The sequence below is a fragment of the Protopterus annectens genome, chromosome 14.part0 (genome assembly GCF_019279795.1).
Source record: "Protopterus annectens isolate FY-2018-M chromosome 14.part0, PAN1.0, whole genome shotgun sequence".
NCBI classification, from domain to species: Eukaryota; Metazoa; Chordata; order Ceratodontiformes; family Protopteridae; genus Protopterus; species Protopterus annectens.
Genome location: NC_056748.1, coordinates 501488197 through 501505000, shown reverse-complemented (window position 1 = coordinate 501505000; position 16804 = coordinate 501488197). Strand labels below are relative to the sequence as shown.

At 38.1% G+C, this 16804-nt stretch overlaps 1 protein-coding gene across 1 annotated transcript in view; it reads right to left on the bottom strand.

Annotated features, from left to right (window-relative positions):
• Positions 1-316: 316 nt before the first annotated feature.
• LOC122788794 (vomeronasal type-2 receptor 26-like) overlaps positions 317-16804 on the bottom strand; it is a 129754-nt gene continuing 113266 nt past the window's right edge. The window contains exon 4 of the mRNA XM_044055678.1: positions 317-1235. Within this exon, the coding sequence (XP_043911613.1) occupies positions 319-1235 (917 nt within the window). The 3' untranslated portion in view covers positions 317-318. The remainder of the gene's footprint in view (positions 1236-16804) is intronic.

Here is a 16804-nt window from a genome sequence, read left to right as displayed (position 1 = left end):
TGTATTCTGGTTTCTGATCTTTACATTAGAAATGCATTTAATGACATGTTGTGAGTCCTTATAACATTATTGCATTTTCTCTCTATTATCTCAACTGATTCAAGAAACGTTTACAAAACCTTGCATGCTAGCATTCAGTAAATGAAAGCAATCACCTAAATAAACATATACTACAATACCAAACTTTGTGAAACACCAAAAGGGGTAATGAAAAGCAAATAAATATAAATTCACACTGCTTATGCCAGAGTCATTGCATTGTTTTCATTAACAATTAAAATGCTTTTGATGATAAATGGTAAAATTTCTGTTTTATAGTTACTTGTTATTACTTAATGTCCCCTTTCCTATTAAATGTTCTTTAGTGTTCAGGTCAGGTCTCACCAAAATAATATAGCACTTGAAAAGAAAAATGCAACAGAGCAGTCCAGAACTGGAGGATAGAATGGCAAAAATCTCCACAGCAACCATATATTTCCCCTGGGTACTCAAGTATGCTGGAATGAAAGACAGCCAGACACTAACAAATACTAGCATGCTGAAGGTAATGTATTTTGCTTCGTTGAAACTGTCTGGTAGTTTTCTTGCCAGAAAGGCAACAGCAAAGGCCACAGTTGCCAAAAAACCCATGTATCCCAGCATACAATAGAAAAATATTTGTTGCCCCTCATTGCATTCAAATATGACTTTGCTGGATGGAGTCTGCATGTTTAGATTAGGAAAAGGAGATGAAATCAACAACCAAATAATACAAATAACAACCTGTATGAGTGAACAGAACAGAATGATTGAATAGGGAATCTTTGATCCCACCCAGTTTCTTAACTTGCTGTTAGGGTTTGTTGCTTTGAAAGCAATAACCACAGTAATAGTTTTAGCTAGAACAGAAGACACACTAATGGAAAAAACGATACCAAAGACAGTTTGGCGGAGTATGCATGTCATTCTCATTGGCTGCCCAATGAATATCAAAGAGCAGAGGAAACACAACATAAGAGACAAGAGAAGGAGGTAACTGAGTTCACGGTTGTTGGCCTTCACAATTGGAGTGTCTCTGTATTTAATGAAGATGCAGAAGATGGATGCTGTGGTGAAGCACAATAAGATAGCAATGGTAGCCAAAACTGCACCAAGCGGCTCCTTATAAGTCAGGAACTCAACAATTTTGGGGATGCATTCATCGTGTCTTTCATTTGGCCATTGCTCTTCTCGACACTTCAGGCAGTCCATTACATCTTTTGAAAAAAAAAAGTATGTTAAAAAGTGCATCTAACATTTAATTATCATACAGTGTATATACATGCAGTGTACAACAAGAATATACAAATAAAAAATAAATATTTGGAAGTGGAATAGAGAATTAACTATAGATTTACATAAAAGATATTGCCATGCCTGATATACAATGATTAAAATGAAAAAAAAAAACAGAACTAACATAGAAATTATATTGATCCTTAGTGAGAATATATGATATTTTAGGGACCTAAATAAAGCCTCCAGTCTACAGGTTCAGGTCATAAGGGTGGTTTGTATTGAAAATAAGGTGCCTGATAGGAAAGACAGCACTTACAGAATATCTGTAGGCATTTCTTTGTAATCCCTAGCAACACCCTCATCAGCAGATTGGGGTAGATATAAAGGAATATAGTGGACCAACAGCCCTTTACAATAGTCTGGATTTGCAGATAAGCTTAACGCCATGGCTTCGACACTAGTCATTGGTCTCAGTGAGGCCTTTCTGTAGGATGTCTACATCACTTGGGGAGTTAATAATGGCACCTAGCTTGCAGTTGTCTGTGAACCTGGTCAACCAAAGTCCCTCTGTGTTGGCCTGGACTTCTGAGAAGTAGATGCCAAACATGATAGGACCCAGGACTGATCCCAGTGAGACTCCACTCATCCCCTGTCAGCAGTGTAACTTGGAGTCTGCTACTTTCACACTGTGGGTTCTATCTGTCAGCCATTTTGCAATCCACCTGGTGATATAGTGGTTGATGCCTAGTTTGATGAGTTTATCAATAATTCCTGAGTGGGGAATGGTATCAAAGGCTTAGGCCAGATCAAGGTAGACCGTATGAACTGTCTTGCCCTCATCCACAGCTCTGGTGACTGACTCAAAGAAGTCAACCAGGTTGAGCAGGCATGATCTACCTTTCACGAAACCAAATGACATGGAATGTAGAGTTTGGAGATTCCCTATATCCTAGTTAATTAGGTCCATGATGATGTGCTCCATAGCCTTACATATCAGACTCATCAGGATAATGGGGCAATAATTCCCAGGGTCTGTAGTCACTCCCCCTTTATGGAAAGGGATGACTGCAGCAGTGCCCCATTCTGTAGGGACCAAGCCTGAGGTGAGGCTGTGATTAAACAGTTCACACAGGTGTGGTACCTGTTCACTTTTTAGTTCATGTAGAACACATCCAGGGATATTGTCAGGTCCCATGGAAGCTATATTCTTGGCCTTGGACAATGCAGCTTTAACCTGTGCTGCAGTAATGCTGTGTACCTGGCATTCCTCTGGTATTGTGATTGGTCCTTTGGGGGGTAACTTTGGCACTGAATCTGTCGACCAATATGTTGGCAATATCTGTTGGTTCAGTAAAGGAGGAACCATCATGCAGTAACTCAGAGCAAACCAGGGTATTGCCGTGGATATTCTTGATATAACTATAGAAGGCTTTGCTGTTTTTAGTGTCTGCTGCAAATCTGCCTTCATAGCTGGCTTTAGAGGTTTTGATGAGGGATCTCAACTTTTTGTTGAGGCTAATAAGGGAGTTTTTCCAGTCTTGGGACTTTTTCTGCAACAGTTTCTTCCCTCTATTGTAGAGTTTATTAATGGCCGGGGACCACCAGACTGGCTTCCTTTTTTTGTAGGAGAGCGTCTTGGTTCTGTTGGGTATGGCTAGTTACATGCATTTATGTACATGAAGTACCGTGGGTACCGTGAAGTTAGCCACCACTGTTTTTAGGAGCCCAAAGTTAGCTTTGTAGAAGTTTTTCATGTGGGTTACATTTGCAGGGGGTGTGGGTGAGATATGGATTTCCATAGTGATTATTTTGTGGCTGGATCTAACCAGGGAGGAATTGACTATTGGTGTAGAGCAATGGTTGCCCATGTTCATAATAACCAGGTCAAGGATGTTGCTTCCTCTAGTGGTAGTAAGAATGAGCTGGTTCAGAGCATTGAAACTGATGAATTTCAGGAAGCGTTGGGCCAGTGTATTGATGCATGAGTAGTTTTCCCAGTTGATGGAGGGGTAGTTGATGTCACCTAGTATGAGAGTGTTGGGTTGGACCTAATAGTTTCCAGGGTGCTTAGAAACGTGGAGTGAGAGTCTTGGGACATGGTTGGGGACCTATAGCAGGCTATGACCTGAATTGCCATCTTACCCAATGTTAGTTGTACGTGAAGTATCTCAGATGCGTTATGCTGGGCTATTAGTCTGGAGGTGTGTATATCCTTTATGAATATGGAGACACCACCACCTTTGGAGCTTCAGTCCATGTTCTGGTGCTGAAAGGTGTGGAATGAGTTATAGCTTGGTAGCACAGGGGTGCTTTCTGCTGCTTTAAACCAGGTCTCCATTACAGCACAAAAGTTGATGTTCTCCATTTTGAGGAGTGCTTTGCGCAAGTGCATCTTGAGGTTTAGACTTCTAGCATTGAGCAGCATGACCCTCAGATTGCATTTATTTATAGCTGTTAGGATGGTAATTTGGTCTTTGGAACATCACCTAAAAAGGCACTATAGGGGTGGCAAGAACCTTAGCCAGTATCTGGAAACCTAGGGGTGACAGATGCAGGCCATCTCTGGAAAAGCATCAAGGTTTGTCAGTCATGTCACCCCAAGCAGACAGATACTGGATCCCTTTAGAATGACACCAGAAACGTAGCCAATTGTTGAAGTCAATCATTTTCTGCTTGTACTGTGGTATCATTCTGAGTGATGGTAGGATGCTGCTCAGGGCTAGGGTCATACCTGCCTAGGCCACATAATCTGAGAGCTCCTCCATGTCTCTTTTCATGTAGTCCAGGGAGGTGCATCTCAGGTCATTCATACTTGTACTTATTGTGGAGTGACCTGAGTGTGTGTCTTATGTGTCAGATTCATAGACAGCTGACTGTTACCTTCTCCTTATTCAACCTAGTGAGTGGGACATCAGTGTGCCTTACTATCAAGTCACCTATGATTAGTGTATTGGGCAAGCTGTTTTGCCTTAGGGGCTTAAGTTGAGGGGCACACTGTGTAGGTGAGTTATGGGTCTTGTGGTTTGTGCTGTGTTGTGGTGGTTGAGTGTGTATCTGCCTTGGAGGTCTCTGCTGTTTGGGTAGAATTCTATTAAGAGCCTCTGCGAAGGTGGGTTTGTGTTTTTATGTGAGAGCTGTGATGGTGGGTGTTTTGGAGGGCTGTGTGTTGCATGTGGTGTGGTGCAGCTGTTGACTTTCTCCTCTTGACCAGCTATTCCGGTCTTGGCATGAGAGTGCATGGCTTCCAGTTTGGATATATAAGTGCATCTCTCACAAGTCTGAGTGTTGAGAGGTAAGAGGAGAGAGTTGTCTGTGTACATGAGGCAGTTGCTACACTGTCTCAGAATGCCCAGGTTCACCAGCTTAATAGGAGAAAGCACAGGGAACTGACATTTAGATGTGGCAGGAGGGATGGTCATTATTATTAAGTACTGGAGCTGTTTCCGTATATATTCCTTTTACAGGAAAAATGTCACTCAAGGTGTTTGAGTCTGTACAGAGCACTGACAAACACTTGAGGGGAAACTAATGCATAGACCCTGAAAGTTTAAGGATGGAGTATTTAGGCAGATATTCTGAAGTTAGAAAGAAATCAAGCAGTACTGCTGAAAATAAAGAATTAGCTTGGCAAGAATGATGAAAAGAGGGGAGGGGAGTAGCATGAATAGCTACCGCTTGGCTACTACTAATGCTGGTCTCAACACAGCTTATTCTGTTGGGATACAATACTCCTTTGCTTCTTCTCTCACTAGAAGCAAAATGTTAGCACCAGTCCCAAGAAGAGAAGCACAGTCTTGCCCCAGATGATGCAAGTGTCTGCAGACTTGTAGCCTTTTTCTGGTAGATGCCTCGAATGGCAACCAGACCAATCAGGTATGTTAAGCACAGACACTCACTCTCCAACCAGAAAGAGTCAGGAATCAATGCACTCTGCTCCTACTCTCACCAGGATCAGAATATACGCACATATTCCAAGCTGTCACCTATAAAGCAGTTATTAAGGTTTCTGGTGATCAGCAGTCTCCAGGAAATAATGTAACTGCACTCCTTCTCTCACCAGGAGAAAACAGAAGCACTAATCCCAAGATGACTACTGAGGCAGAATGTGGGTTCTCCAATAACTGGTGGTCTTGCAATAGATGTCTCCAATCTGCTTTAGCTGATTTTTACAGCTCCAGCATACTGGCTCCCGAGTGCTGAAAACATCTTAATTTATAGGGGATAAATATGATATCTGAAGCAGATTCCATGAGAATGCTTTTCAGAATAATGGCAAGGTACTTTCCTAGATGATCTCAATGTTATATTTTTGTTATCTATATCCAATCTACTAAATGGTATGCCTTACACAGACTGCAAATGTTTTTTATGAATTTTAATTTTAAGACACATAATCAGTTTGTAAAGCCTTGATAAACTTCCACTTGAGTCTATTAATTTGCCTGATGTCATCTGTGCAACATAATTTAACAAAGAAAGAAATATTTCTTAATTCTTGACAGATATTTTTTGAGTTTTTCATTAAGAATCATCTAACATTCTGAACTGAATAAATCCTTTCCTAAATATGTTCTCTTTCCTCTTTGTCTAACATTATTTATCTCACCAGTCCAGTCATTAATGTATCTAACAACAGTTCTCCAATTGCAGAAGTGCAATCATCATCAGTAAGTCTAGATTTACTACTAAAAATGGTAAGCAAATCATCCAAATTTTGACACAAGGAACACAGATCAGGAGTGTTATCAGGCATTATCTTTAACAATACGTAGTATTTATTACACTGTACAAGATAATTGTGCGTTTGGCATACGGGAGGGTGGCCTAATGGTTAAGGTGTTTGCCTTACAAACACAAGGTGCAGGGTTTGAGCCTCACAAGGGATAATTGGCTAGGCTTAAAATGGCTCGCAAGGACAGTTAGCCTAGTACTAATCTATGAACCTATGAACCTATGAATCTGTATTCAGCTTCAAATTAATAAAACACTATAAAAGAAGAGAATAATCAAAACCAGTTACCACAGAATTCAAAGAGAACTTAAATCAACTTCTGTGAGAAAAATCACACAAACAATATGCAACTAAATACTAAAGGAAGTACAGTAAATTTGTTGCTCTGACCATGCAAGTTCTGAAAGTCAGACAAAAGCTGGAATAAAAACTTCTCTTACCTGGCAACTCCACAGTAAATCATAAACTTAGACAGGATTGTTTAGATAAGCTCTGGATTGTCCTCTCTGAAGTCTGTGTGACTTTATAGCTGACTAGGTCCCTTAGGTTGCCTAGAGTTTTCCTGTCTAAAACCCATCCCTTTCTAGCAACATCCAGTGAAAATTAAAGGAGAAACAACAAAATATAAATCAAAATAAATATTCTTGTCTACAAGCTATACCTTCCATCCTTCCTATAAATATAAATCAAAGTAAATCTTCTTGCCTACTTCTTATAACCAGTAAAAAACAGTGGTAAGAAATAAAATATAAATTCAAATTAACCTTCTCTTACCAGGTACAGGATTGTTTTAGATAAGCTCTGGATTGTCTTCTCTGGAGTCTGTGTTACTTTATAACTGACCAAGTCCCTTAGGTTGCCTAGAGTTTGCCTGTCTAAAACCTATCTCTTTCTAACAACAAGCAGTAAAAATTAAAGGAAAAGCAACAACATATAAATCAATTTAAATCTTCTTGTCTGCAAGCTATCCCTTCCTTCCTATAACCAGTGAAAAACAGTGCTAAGAAATAAAATATAAATTCAAATAAAACTTCTCTTAGCAGGCAACTCCACAGTAAATCACAAACCAAGGCAGGATTGTTTAAATAGGTTCTGGATTGTCCTCTCTGCAGTCTGTGTGACTATAGCTGAGTAGGTCCCTTAGGTTGCCTAATGTTTGTCTGTCTAAAACATATCTGTTTCGAACAATAAGCAGTGAAAATTAAAGGGAACTCAGCAAATTATAAATAAAAGTAAATCTTCTTGTCTGCAAGCTATCATTTCATTCCTATAACCAGTGAAAAACAATGGTGAGAAATAAAATATAAATTCAAATAAAACTTCTCTTATGAGGCAACTCCACAGTAAATCACAAACCAAAACAAGATTATTTAGATAAGCTCTCGATTGTCTTCCCTGCAGTATATGTTACTTTATAGCTGACTAGGTCCCTTAGGTTGTAAACTTTGAAGTGTAGCAATATGGACAGACTAGTAACCAAAACAAGGGTATTGCCGCAGTCAGATACAAAGGACTTTTCTTTTTAGCAGTAAAAAAGACTTTATTAAAACAATAAAAGCCATGGTTAAGCACTTTTGTCCTGTAATACCTAGGACTTTATCAGAACCACTATATCATTAAAACCATAGCACTTAAATATTAAAAGACAACCAATTATGTAATTAATCAATAAAAACAACTATAATAAATTGAAGGTGCAAAACCTTTAAGAATCACCTTATACAAAAAAATAAAAACATCCCGAAATTGAGCAAAATGTTTAGTTATTTAACAAAATTTGATCTTAAATTCAAAATAGGCTGAAGAAAAATGTCCTCATTAATCACAGGGGGCTGAAGGCATGTTGAAATGTTTGACAGGTTTGGGTTTGAATGTATGCAAAAAATTATAAAATATAATGATGGTAAGTTAAGTAGCTTATTGTTAGAAATGGAAAAGCTGAATGTTGGCATTAAAAATTATTTAGTTTCTGAACAGTGGGGGGTTATAACAAACAGTTTAATTTAGTGGAAAGAAAGTGAGCTAATGCTTATGGAAGGAAGGTAAGGAAACTTGAGAGGGACCTCAAATGATACACTGACAAACAAGCGCCCCCTGTCAAGAAATCTAATATATTTTTTTTTCACAAGAATGTTAATCCAAAAGATTTTCATAAGAATTGTCAGAAGGGTTTTAAACTGGGTGTTAATAGACCTATTTTTTTTTTCAAAATTGGCTCCCATGGAGGTTTGTAAAGGAGAAATTGAGACATCTAGATTTGAGGCAGGGGTGGCATCGATCCCCTTATTCACACCCACAAAGGGCATTGACACCCAGTTATCCTCGATAATTATTTCCAATAACATTATACACATTTCTAATGGGTTTCATATTTTTAATTACACAAACAACACCATAACCAATGAATATTTCTCCCCTTTTTCTACAGGACTAAAATGTGTACTCTCCAAAAATTTGATTTCGTTGACACGTTAATTGAAATTAAATTGTTTATTAGGAAGCTAAACTTAGCACTTCACTTTAAAGATAAAACTACCACTGCCATTATAGATGATTTTAGCAACACCCAACATCTTTGCAGGAAAAGCACTTTTAAACCCCCACTGCACCCCACTTTAGCAGTTTTGGAGAAACCTAGTATTGATGACAATTACAGGCTTCAAGTCAGGCTTAACAACAAAAGGTTTAATTATTATAATTTAAACAAAGAAGAAAGAGAATTATTTCACAAATGTAGAAATGACAGCTCTAATTGGATTATTGAACCCAATAAAGGTAGGGGGACAGTTTTATTCAATTCCTCAAATTACTCAAAAGTTATGTCTGATTTACTTAATGATTGTGAAACTTACTCATAGGTTTCTATTAATGAAATTAATATCAGCTAACAAAGAATTGGTTCTTACACTGAAGAGTATTTGCTAGATCTGAGAATTTCTTTGGATATTTACAATGTTTTAAAGGTCAAAAATCCAGTTGTAGCCACTATTTTTGGTATTCCTAAAATCTACAAAAAATGTAGACAACCCACCCTTTAGACCCATAGTGGCTGGGCAGGGGGGGGGGGCTAAGACTTACCCCATAGGGTTGATTATAGATAGATGGCTTAAACCAATTTATAGCAAAGTCAACCGCCTAGTTATAGATTCATGGGTCTTTTTAGGAAGATTAAATGATGAACTTTGGTCCAAAGATATAATTTTTTGACTATAGATGAGGTTGAACGTTTTATGGTCCAAAGATATAATTTTTTTTTTTACTACTGATGTGGTCGACCTTTTTACCTTCTATACCTAAGAGCAAAGGTATGGATTATTTTTATAATAGTTTATTAAGCTGTATTTCATTTGATTACAATAAGATCAACCTGATTAATGACGTAATGACTTTAGTTTTGGATAATAATTTCATTTTCTTTGAAGGTGAATATATTAAACAAGTAAAAGGTGTTGCTATGGGGACCTCTTTGGAAAATAATCACATTTTTGATAAAAGATTTTACCAAAATATTAAATTAGATGTTAGTTACCTGGACAACATTTTTATTTTATGGAATGGGTCAGAGCATGAAATTGATAATTTTATGAATTATATTAACAATTCATCAACTTTTTAAAAATTTACACATAGTTTTAATAAGAAAGGTATTCATTACTTGGATACAATGATCTACATCACCAGAATGGGCTTTACATTTTTTATTTATAGAAAGCCAACTTTTAGCAATTCCTATTTGGAATTTTTCATTTGCCACCCAGTTAGTCAAAAAATTTGTATCATTAAAGGTCAATGCATTGGAGAGGCTGGGATGACCTCACAGTTTGAAGACATAAAGAATGAACTTCGAGTTATTGCTGATATGTTTCTAGCTTGTGGCTATCCAGCACCCATAGTTGAAGGCATCAGGGCATATGTTGAGTCTTATTGGGGTATGAAGTTTACACTCCTTTTAGGAGTCAGTTCCACCCATCACACTACTGTACATGAGACAATCCACATGCAAACAAAATTAAAAGTATTATTGAGAGGAATTGGAATATTTTAAGGAGTAACCTTGCAATTCACCAACTTTTAGGTTCCACCCCTTCATTCCTTTTTAAAACAGGTTCTAATATGAAACATAATTTTGCGAGGGAGCTGCCATATAACAACACTGACAGTTTGCAGAACAGAGGTACAACTAAATGTGGATCATGAAGATAATGTCAGTTTATTCTGGAGGTTAATAGTTTAACCTTAGAAAATGATTTAGGTTTTAGAGTTAACTTCTGTAAAGGAAAGTATTATTCCAAAGGGGTTGTCTATTTGGCTAAGTGTTTGGGGTGCCCGGCTTTTTATATGAGCAAAACTGAAAGGCCCTTGAGGAAAGGAATATACAAGTACATTTATCAAATAAACAAACATAATACAAATAATGCACTTTTCAGACACATTCTTACCAACCCCAAATGTTCTGTCTTCAACTTTGGGATTTTAGAACAGATTTTAATTAACCCTAGGTGTGATGATTTAAGGCTATGTTTGAAGAAAAATAAATTAAATGGCAATTGAGATTACATGCCTTTTAGCCCCCTGTGATCAATGAGAACATTTCTCTTCAGCCTATTTTGAATTTAAGATCAAATTTTGTTAAATAAGTAAACATTTTGCTCAGTTTTGGGATGCTTTTATTTTTTGTATAAGGTGATTCTTAAAGGTTTTGCACCTTCAATTTATTATAGTTGTTTTTATTGCATAATTACATAATTAGTTGTCTTTAAGTATTTAAGTGCTATGGTTTTAACGATATAGCGGTTCTGATGAAGTGCTAGGTATTAAAGGACGAAAGCACTTAACCACAGCTTTTATTATCTTAATAAAGTATTTTTTACTGTGAAAGAGAAGTCCTTTGTGTCTGACTGCTGCAATACCCTTGTTTTGGTTACTAAGTCCCTTAGGTTGCCTAGAGTTTGTCTGTCTAAAACCTATCTCTTTCTAATAACAAGCAGTGAAAATTAAAGGAAAAACAACAAACTATAAATCTCGTCTAGAAGCTACCCCTTCCTTCCTTTAACCAGTGAAAAACAGTGGAAAAAATAAATTATAAAGTCAAATAAAGCTTCTCTTCCAGGTAACTCCACAGTAAATCACAAACCAAGACAGGATTGTTTAGTTAAGCTCTGGATATATTTACACACACACACACACACACACACACACACACACACACACACACACACACACACACACACACACACACACACACACACACGCAAACTAGCATCTTTAATTTAGTATCACCCATAAGAGTAGTGTATATGTTGGATGTTACATGTTTCTTCTTGCATTTCATTTGCTAATATGTTAGTGAAAAGAATAAACATACACCAACTAGGAAACTAAAGTTAACAGGAACTCTAAAACAAATAAACAGCACAGTCTTAGCAACATACTTTACTTTTGATAAAAGATGAAAAAATCCAACAAGATTACTTGTTAATATCCCAGTAAACTAGGAAAAAGTTCAAACAATGCTCTGTGCAGATTTTAGAGTTCTTGTAAACATGTCATCTATGATGCATTACAATGGTTCAAGGCTTGCGGGCTTTAGTTTTTTAAGTATTTTTTTAATCTTGTCCATAGAGAATGGTTGTAGGTGAAGCTGCACATGTTATTATGTAAATTAGGTGGTTTATTGGAGAAGAAGGAGTTATGAGGGTTAGATAGGGCTAAAATGGATTCAGTGAAGTATTTATTGAATTGGTTAGCTATATTCTCTAATGGATCTGAAGTGGTTGGGGTAGGTGTACTAGATTTACTTGGGAGGAGTATGTTGTTAATGGCTGTCCAGAACTTTTGGGGTTGTTTTGGTGCTTCATTTGGATATTGTGGTAATAGTTAGTCTTGTCTAATTTGATTAGTTTTTTTGTTTTATGTCTTATGCCTAGGTATGTTTGTTTTGGGGCTTGTGTTCTAGTTTTGTGTCATTATCCCAGGCTTTATCTCTAGTTTTCAGTTGTGATCTAGTTTCTTTAGTAAGCCAAGGAGCAAAATTGGATTTAACTCTAATAGTTCTAGGAGGAACATATTTGTTCAAGATGTCTAAGAAGTTTGGATTGAAGTATTTAACTGCTTCATCAAGGTCGAGTAGCTCGTGTGGTTCCTAGTTACAAGTTTTTGTACTTGTAATGAAGTTAGTGGGGTCAGATTTTTTTTTTCTTATTTGCCAGTATACAATATGTTTAACCTGACATATAGGATGCTTTAATATAAAGGTCAGTAGGTGGTTGCTCAGGCCATCTGGTAGGCATCCAGAGTGAAAGGATTGGACTGGTCTGTTTTACAATATCCAATTGAGGATTGACTCTTAGAGGACTTGTCACATCTTGTGGGAGATTTGATGATTTGAGTAAACCCATGAAGGTTAAAATAGTGCAATTATGTGAATTACAAATGAGTCAATCTGTGTTAAAATCCACCATGATGAATGTTTGGATTTCATTACAAATCAATAGTAAAACATAATTCACTAAACCATATTCTGCTAATAATAAGCATGAATGTGTTTGTGAAGAGTACATCTGATTTTGTATATATTTTTCTTTCAAGGAGAGACCCAAAAATATTTTTGTTTTTCACATTTAGAGGAGGCTCAGAGACTTTCCTGTTTTGAAGAAGACTCAATGTAACCTGGGTCAGAAAACCTCGGATTGGATAAAAAGAGCTGCACCTCTACAGCTTATAACTCTTAACACTAATAACTAATAATGATTACCAGTAATGATGTGGCTGGCAAATTCTCAGCATTATAAATGGCCATCATAAAACATTCCTAGCTGCCTCACGTCCTTCCTCTTCCCGTCATACATCACTCAGGTCTATATCACATTGTCAAACTTGTGCCTCCTACACCCCCTCCTACTTAAATATACGAACTCCAAGACTGCACCACAGTGGAGGAAATAGCAAAGCCCTGAAAACAGCCCACTGATTTTGTTTCCCTGGGAAAAAAATTGATGTGCCGTGGCTTCACTATTTTTGCATTTTGGACTTTTAGGTTCAATATTACATCGTTTGAACTTGTACAAGTTTGATGATGTGATATAGACCCACATCACTCATCTCACACTCTTGACATCTTCTTTTCTGCTGTTTGAGAACAGTCGGGAAAAAAAGATTTGTGTGTGAGTATAACAGTATCCTCTCTTTCTTCCTTTTCTGCTTAATTTTAATTACAAGAGCCAACAGGTTCAGTAACTTTCCTGTCAGATTGTCTCCCTTTACTTCTTTCTGTACCACTGGACCAAAGCTGTCTGCTTCACTATGTCTAAACTCTTCTTTTGAAAGTGTGGGTCCTGACAGGCTATTTCTCCCATCAACAGGTACACTCACTGGTTATACTGAGCAGGCAAACCTGCACTGTATCTTGCTTCTCTGTCAATATCAAAACATTCAGTCATTTTTGGTATATAATGCACTGTTTGCTGTACAAGTGGAAAATAATTCCAGAAAGGCTTCATGCTCCACAACTTATACTAAACCCATACAGCCTTGGGATTCTTGTGCTGAGCAGGGGTTTCCAGCTTTTGCCCTTCATAAAAAGAAGAGTAAATACATATTTTTAAAAGTTTTTTCTTCGTCTTGATCTGCATTCAGTGAAATATTTAGGACAAGATCTTTTAAGGGCCTTCCATTCCAAGTATTGTTATCAAACATGCATCCCAGGGAACTGCAGATTTTGATAAAATACCATAATATTTGTAGAATCTAGTTATCCAAAAGTTTGTATTGCTCAGTCTCACCAGTTGATTCCAGTCCAGACACACCTAAATACATTTTCTTTCCAGTTTTACTTGTGTTAGATTATGACAAGCTGGCTGATGCAATTATGAAATTACTGGAGTGGTAGTTAAAGTCTTCCTTTCTCATCCCTCTGGTTTTAAGCATTGGCAGAGATTCAGTTTTCCTCCTGGAACTTGGTGTTCTCCAGTACATATGCTCTCATTGTCCGTTACACTGTTACAAGTCTGCATTTGGTTAACCAGTGTCAAGCCTTTAGATACCAGTGTCAGTGCCTCCAGTGTCACTAATGGCATCATACCATCTGCTACTGACCTTTTTAATGACGCATTCATAAGCATCACCTATAGAAACACCAACAGTGTTGACTCAGGTGCACATATTTTTGACTACTGGTCATTTCACTGTCCCTTACCCCCAGCATCAGCTGTACAAGCAATGGGACCTTGCCACCGAGTCCCATACTGTATAATAACCCTTATGCTGGCTGCTATAGAACTGCTATTAAGAATTTTGACATCTATTGCTCAGTTCCAAGCCCTGCCATACAGGGGGTTTCATCCCTTGTTCTTCTCCAAGCATCTCTATAAAAACAGGTCATCTACTGTGTGTTAATGTACCAAGGACACTTCACAATACCTCAGATTTACTATTGTGCACTGTTAAAAGAGTTTTAGAATCTATTGATTCTGAACCTCTCTCCAAAAATCTTAGGAAAGATTAATGAAAACCAAGCTTTTAAGTTATCTTTGCATCATGAACAAAGGAGTTAATTGAGAAAGAAAAGGCAACTTTCATCCTTCTCTCTAGAAGAACCCTCCCCCACATTTCAGGAGCATTTACAACTAATTCCACAGAAAGGGGAATGTCCATGTAATCGCCTTCTGTCCAGTCTTGATGATGGGATTGTCATTTTATTACACAGTCCTTCTGGATGGTCCCACCCCTGATGGATATTTTAAAAGGATACAACCAAATTTGTTTAGGAGAAGTTGAACGTGCCTGACTCTGTACTGAAGAAAGTGGACCAAGTTTTCCAGCTCACAAGGGAATCTTCAGTTTAGGCACAGACTATGAAGTCAGTCAAATCAGCCTCTGCAGCAGCTCTGCAAAAGGCTTCTCATCCTCAGAGGTCAGCTGTTCATCCACTAGACAAGAAGTATGTGGGGATGGACAAATTTTGAGAAACATATGTTCATGTCTGCTATACTACCATTGGCGGTGTATATTTTCCAGTGCACCTGGCTGACAAAACACACCATGTGCTACTGGAGTTACAAGTGAGAACACTGAAAGACAGTTTAATGACTCAGCCCACAAAGTATACTTACATCAGCATCCTTTTCGTATGTGTCATCTTCAGTGCAACAGAAGGTGTAGTGAAGGCAGTGAAAGTCTCAGATATACCTGGCTGTGATTCACAGACTTTATCCAGGACATTAAAGTGACAGTGTTGGATCCCTCTTTCTCTTCTTTGCTAAGTCAAAAAACACCTCAAAAGAATAGAAGGGCAGGGAAGAGCATGTTAAGACCCTCACCATTGTAGTTATAACATTTTATTACCCAACATAAGTGTAATAGCTTGCAGATGAACCAATGCTAAAAGTAGTTTAGTTGTGGCACACAGAAGTAGCAACAAAACCAGAGAGCTGCAAACAGACAGTCCCAGCCCCAAGTCTTTGTTACTAATATAATAAATGACAAGAAACTATCTTAACTTGCAACATTTACTATATATACTGTTGATAATCAATATCTTGTTATTGTATTCAAGCCAACAACCCATAATTTTGTTTACTATTGCTGCAACTTTGTATCTCTATTTATCACGTACATGATGTAGAGCTTTTCTCCCAGGGCATCCGCTGAAAAAGGACCTGCGTCCAGTCGGAATTTCACAGTAAACAAATGTAAATAAATAAATAAGTCTGACTTTCATCTTGGTCATCGGCCTAGAAGTTATGTTTCTCAATAGTAACCAGGCTCATAGGTGTGTACTAGGATAATGGCCCAGGAGCCTTTACAAGCCTAGCCCATAGGATTACCCTAACATCGTGCCACCCGACCTTAGTTCCCAGTGCCTCTGTCGAGTAGAGCCACTGGAGTGATCCCCGGGGTGAATTTTCTATTTCCCAACCACTGATCAAGATTTCTCTTAAAGAAGGCCAGTGACGGGCTCTGTTTGACATGTATGGGAAGTCTATTCCATAGCATGGGCAGTCTCTGGGTTATGAACCTGTCCCTCCAGCACGTTCTGTTGATTGTGGTAAAGAAGCTGAGGTCTCTAGAGCATGTGGTGTGGAGGGATTGGGATTTCTTTAGATGCAGCATTTCTAACAGAGCTGGGTCAGACATGGCTTTGAAAGTCAAGCAGAGATCATCTCTAAGTAGGCGATATGAGACAGCGAATAGTTGGAGTTTTTTGAGTCTGTCCATATGGGACAAGTGTTTAAGGCCTAGGATCCTCCTTGTGAGCTACTTTTGCAGCCTCTCCAATTGTTGCAGGTGTCTAGTGAGGTACATGCCAAATGAGGGAAGAGTTGAGGGAGACAATGACCTCTTTCTTCCTGGATGCAAAACCCTTAGTAATGAGATGTGTTACATAGAAGGACTTTCTGACCACAGTGGCAATGTGGTGGTCGAAAGAGAGGTTGCTGTCAACCTGTGTTCCCAGATCTCTTATCACGCCTTCTATGTTCAGTGGACTACCATTGATGTGGTAATTCATGGGAACTGGGATTTTCCCAAAGGGGATGATGACACATTTTTTGGCACTGAGCTTAAGGCCATGCTTCTGACACCAGTTGTTGGTCTCAGTGAGGCCTTTCTGTAGGATGTCAACATCACTTGGGGAGTTAATAATAGCTCCCAACTTGCAATCGTCTGTGAACTTTGTAAGCCAGAGTCCTTTTCTGTTGGCCTGGACTAAAGAGAAGTAGATACCAAACAGGAGAGGACCCAGGACCAAACCCTGTGGGACTCCACTCATGACTGGTCGGCAGTCTGACTTGGAGTCAGCTACTTTCACACTGTGGG